The following is a 4037-nucleotide window of genomic DNA, read 5'->3' on the forward strand; positions in this document are numbered from 1 at the left end:
GTTCCCTCTTCAATAATAAATTAACCTTTTTACTTTATGAACTTTTTAATTTTTAAATTTTTGACTCTTGGAGTAACATTTAGCTTAAAAGACACAAGCATAAGTGTACAAAAATATCTTTCTTCTTTATGTCCTTGTTCTATAAGCTTTTTTTATTTTATTTTCTAAACTTTTTGCTAAAAACTAAGACCCAAACACACACACCTTAGCCTAGGCCTACTCAGGGTCAGGATCATCAATATCACTGTCTGCCACCTCCACATCTTGTCCCCCTGGAAGGTCTGCAGGGGCGGTAATGTGTGTGGAGCTGTCATGTTCTACGATAACACCACCTTTTTTTGGAATGTTCCCCAAAGGACCCGCCTGAGGTTGTTTTACATTTAACTGTTTTTTTGTTCAGTAAGTATGAGTACATTCTAAAATACATAATGATAAGAAGTATAGTATAGTAAATATATAAGCCGGCAGCATAGTCGTGTATTATAAGTACTATGCACTATAAATCATCATATGGGCCAAACCTGTGACATGGTAGCTTTGTTTACTGGCATCACCACAAACACGTGTGTAATGTATTGTGCTACAAAGGCCCAGTGTCAGTAGCCCACAGGAACTTTGCAGCTCCATTAAGGTCTCGTGAGACTGCCGTTGTATATGTGCTCTGTCATTGACCGAAACATCATTATTTGGCTCATGACTGCACAGTAGAACCTCCGTGGTTGGCCACCTCCCTACACCTACCACCTCCTTAAGTTGACCTAATTTTCATAGACCGATGTGCACCACGTGTACGTATCAGTGCAGTAGGCCTAGATCCATATGTTGACCACCTCCACGTGTTGATCAGTTTGTTACAGTCCCTTGGGTGGTCGGCTGCCAGAGGCTCTACTGCATTTTGAAAACTCTCTTCAGTAAATTCCAGTGAGCATCCTAATTGCAAACAGTAGGTTCAAAACAATGAAAATATTGGAATGACACAGCTCAGCATTGTCCTGTGTTGAAATAAAAATTTCTTCTGCCAAAATAAAGAACTGTATGTCTGAGGGTGATCTTTGGCCCTATTATGATTGGGTTTTAGTAGTCTCTGCCTGTTTTTTCCTCACTAAGTGGGGATGGAAGGCAATTTTTCCACCTCAGAAAGGCACTGGGGCAGTGAAGGCTCGTGCGGTGTTTGCAGGTGCCTCCAACCCCTGTTAAATAGAAAGCCGACTGACTCAGCTTCCAAGGTTAACAGCATTCAAGCAGCACCAGTCACTAACAAACTAACACAAAGAAATGCAAAGACTTACTCTCTGGAATAACATTAAAGGGGATTGAAATAAATAGATCCAGCCAATACTTGTTAAAATTCCCTTTCTTCCCCACCCCTTGTGATTCTTCTGCTCCCTTCTGAGAACTTTCCTAATCAGCCCACTGGGCCTTTTTCCTCCTCCTATCTCATATCTTTGTTATTTTGTGATGTAGATCAGCTTAGCCTCTAGGCCAAACCTTTTTCACTGGGAAAAGGAACCAACTGTGACATTCCAGTATTAATAGGCATCTTCCTTCCCAACCTGTGGACAAACCGGATGTTTCTCCTTCCACGTGTTCTACCTTCTTTTCTCTCCCTCTTCCCAGGAGCAGCTGCAGGCCCAGGACTTTAGTAAATTCCAGCCACTGAAGAGCAAGCTGCTGGAGGCAGTGGACGACATGCTGGCCAACGACATTGCCCAGCTCATGGTGCTGGTGCGCCAGGAGGAGTCCCAGCGGCCCATCCAGATGGTGAAGGGAGGAGCATTTGAGGGCACCCAGCAAGGCCCCTTTGGGCACGGCTATGGGGAAGGGGCCGGGGAGGGCATCGATGATGCTGAGTGGGTTGTGGCCAAGGACAAGCCCATGTACGATGAGATCTTCTACACCCTGTCACCGGTGGATGGCAAGATCACGGGTGCTAATGCCAAGAAGGAGATGGTACGCTCCAAGCTTCCCAACACTGTGCTGGGCAAGATCTGGAAGCTGGCCGACATCGACAAGGATGGCATGTTGGATGACGAGGAGTTCGCGCTGGCCAACCACCTCATCAAGGTCAAGCTGGAAGGGCACGAGCTGCCCAACGAGCTGCCCGCCCACCTCCTGCCCCCATCCAAGAGGAAACTTGCTGAGTGATGGGGCTGGGGGAGGTTCAGACGGGCAGGTGTTAGAGGAGTGGCTGGGGGATGTGACCACACAAACACACCCATGTGCACACATGTGCACATCTGGATAATTACAGCACTCCCCATGTTTCCAGGCTGATCCTTATTTGGACACATCTCCAGGTTCTTGGGGTTAGTAGAAAGAAAGAAGCATTCACACATCCCAGGGTTCAAGCCTAAGTCTCCATCCCTCTTTCCTTCCCATCTTCCACTCCCCAAGAGACCTAAGGCCTTTCACTGAGCACAGATGCCTGCCCACCCCAGATTCCCCAGTGCCTCCACACCAGGCTCTTAGCACCTGGAAAAGGCTTTTCATTTAAGAGGCATTTCACTTTTTTCCTATGTCTCCTCCCACCCCCACCCTTTGGCTTCCTAGTAAGTAATCTACTCAGGGGCTAGGAGACAGGAGGACGGGGCGCTGCAGGGAGGTGGAGTGGGGAAAGTCTACCCTCCAGAGATAGTGGCCCGTGAGCCCTGCTTTTTCTTAGTCTAACTAACGCTCTGCTTTCCTCCCCAAACCTGGCTTTGATCTCTGCCTGCACTTCATTTCAGAGAACCCCAGAAGGCGACAGAGGAGAAAAAAAATTGTTAGGAGAGAGCAAGGAAACTGTCCTGTAGACTGCTCAAAACCAGGCCCAGTGGTTTTAGTTTATACATTTTCCCTCTGGCCTGTGATGTTTGGATGTTCATACTTGACTCATATTTCCCCAGCCCCTCCTGAGTGCCAGGAGATGCTAGGCACTTTAGACACGTTATTCCGCATGGCCCTCACTATTGCCGCAGGAAAGTATGCGTTAGTCTCCTCATTTTGCAGATGAGGAGCTGAGAATCCTCAGAAGAGTTTAGGTAACTTTCTCAAACTCACAGAGGTCATGCGTGCTGGAGAGAGCATTCAAAGCCAGGGCTTTAGACCACCACGCCCTTCCCTGTGCTATGATGTGTGTGGAACCCAGCATTGCTACCAACAACAAGAACACAGGCCCCCTCATCGCCTCCCAGAGCTGGTTGGCAAAGGGGGAGGGCTGGCCAGGATTTGGTGGGCCATCAGTCTGGCCATCTGTCACAGCACAGAAGCAAACCATGCCTTCTGGCTAAGCACCCCATATTCCTGACATCACAGAAGTCCAACAGGGCCAGCAGGAGAGTAGGATGGTCTGCTGGAGGCTGTCCCTGCCCATCCCTGCTCAGCCTCCCACATGGCAGCCTGAATCATCCCAACTCTAATGCAGCCACCAGCTCTTTTATCAAGCGGACTTCTCAGAAGGCTAACGTGAGAGGTCTGGATCTTGCTCCCTGCAGGGTCCCTGGGACACTCCTCAGTGTCCTTGGCAGATCCTCACCATCCTTAATGCCCTACTTCTTCTCTCATGGTCCCCATCTACCCGGCTTGCTTCATCGCCACTGAATCAGTCACTTTGTATGCTATGCGGTGATGGCAAACAAAACGAGTGTAAGTTATTTTATATCTATGTTCAGACTATATAGAGAACATTCTATGTATCTATGATGTGCTTACTACTGCAATGCATTTGTCATTAGTGTTCATGATAATAAAGTACATTTATTCTTTGGTATATGCTTGGCCACAGAGCATCATTCAGTGGGAGGCTGAGGAACAGGGGTTCTTACTTGAAGTCCCTGGCAACATCTTTGGCAGAGTATGGCTCGCTGGGGCAACCCAAAAGCCATCCTCCTCAAATAGCCACTGGCTGCTGCTTCTCTGGGCCCAGTGCCCAAGCTAGGCAGAGCAGGTGGAGTCTCCGCTCCCTGCCCCTCTGGTGTGGAGTTGGTCCCCAAGCCTCTAAGCTTCCTTCTGCAAACACACTTTTCTCTTTCCACGTGAAATGAAGGCCAAGGCAAAGA

General features: G+C 48.3%; 1 protein-coding gene across 2 annotated transcripts in view; it reads left to right on the forward strand.

Moving 5' to 3' along the window:
• Positions 1-3741, forward strand: part of EHD3 (EH domain containing 3) — a 29014-nt gene extending 25273 nt beyond the window's left edge. For both annotated transcript variants that reach the window (XM_003787508.3, XM_023511883.1), the window contains exon 6: positions 1618-3741. In XM_003787508.3, coding sequence (XP_003787556.1) covers positions 1618-2145 — 528 coding nt within the window. In that variant the 3' untranslated portion in view covers positions 2146-3741. The remainder of the gene's footprint in view (positions 1-1617) is intronic.
• The last annotated feature ends 296 nt before the right edge of the window (positions 3742-4037 follow it).

The sequence above is a fragment of the Otolemur garnettii genome, unplaced genomic scaffold (assembly GCF_000181295.1).
Source record: "Otolemur garnettii isolate 467f Iridium unplaced genomic scaffold, OtoGar3 scaffold00022, whole genome shotgun sequence".
Lineage (NCBI taxonomy): Eukaryota > Metazoa > Chordata > Mammalia > Primates > Galagidae > Otolemur > Otolemur garnettii.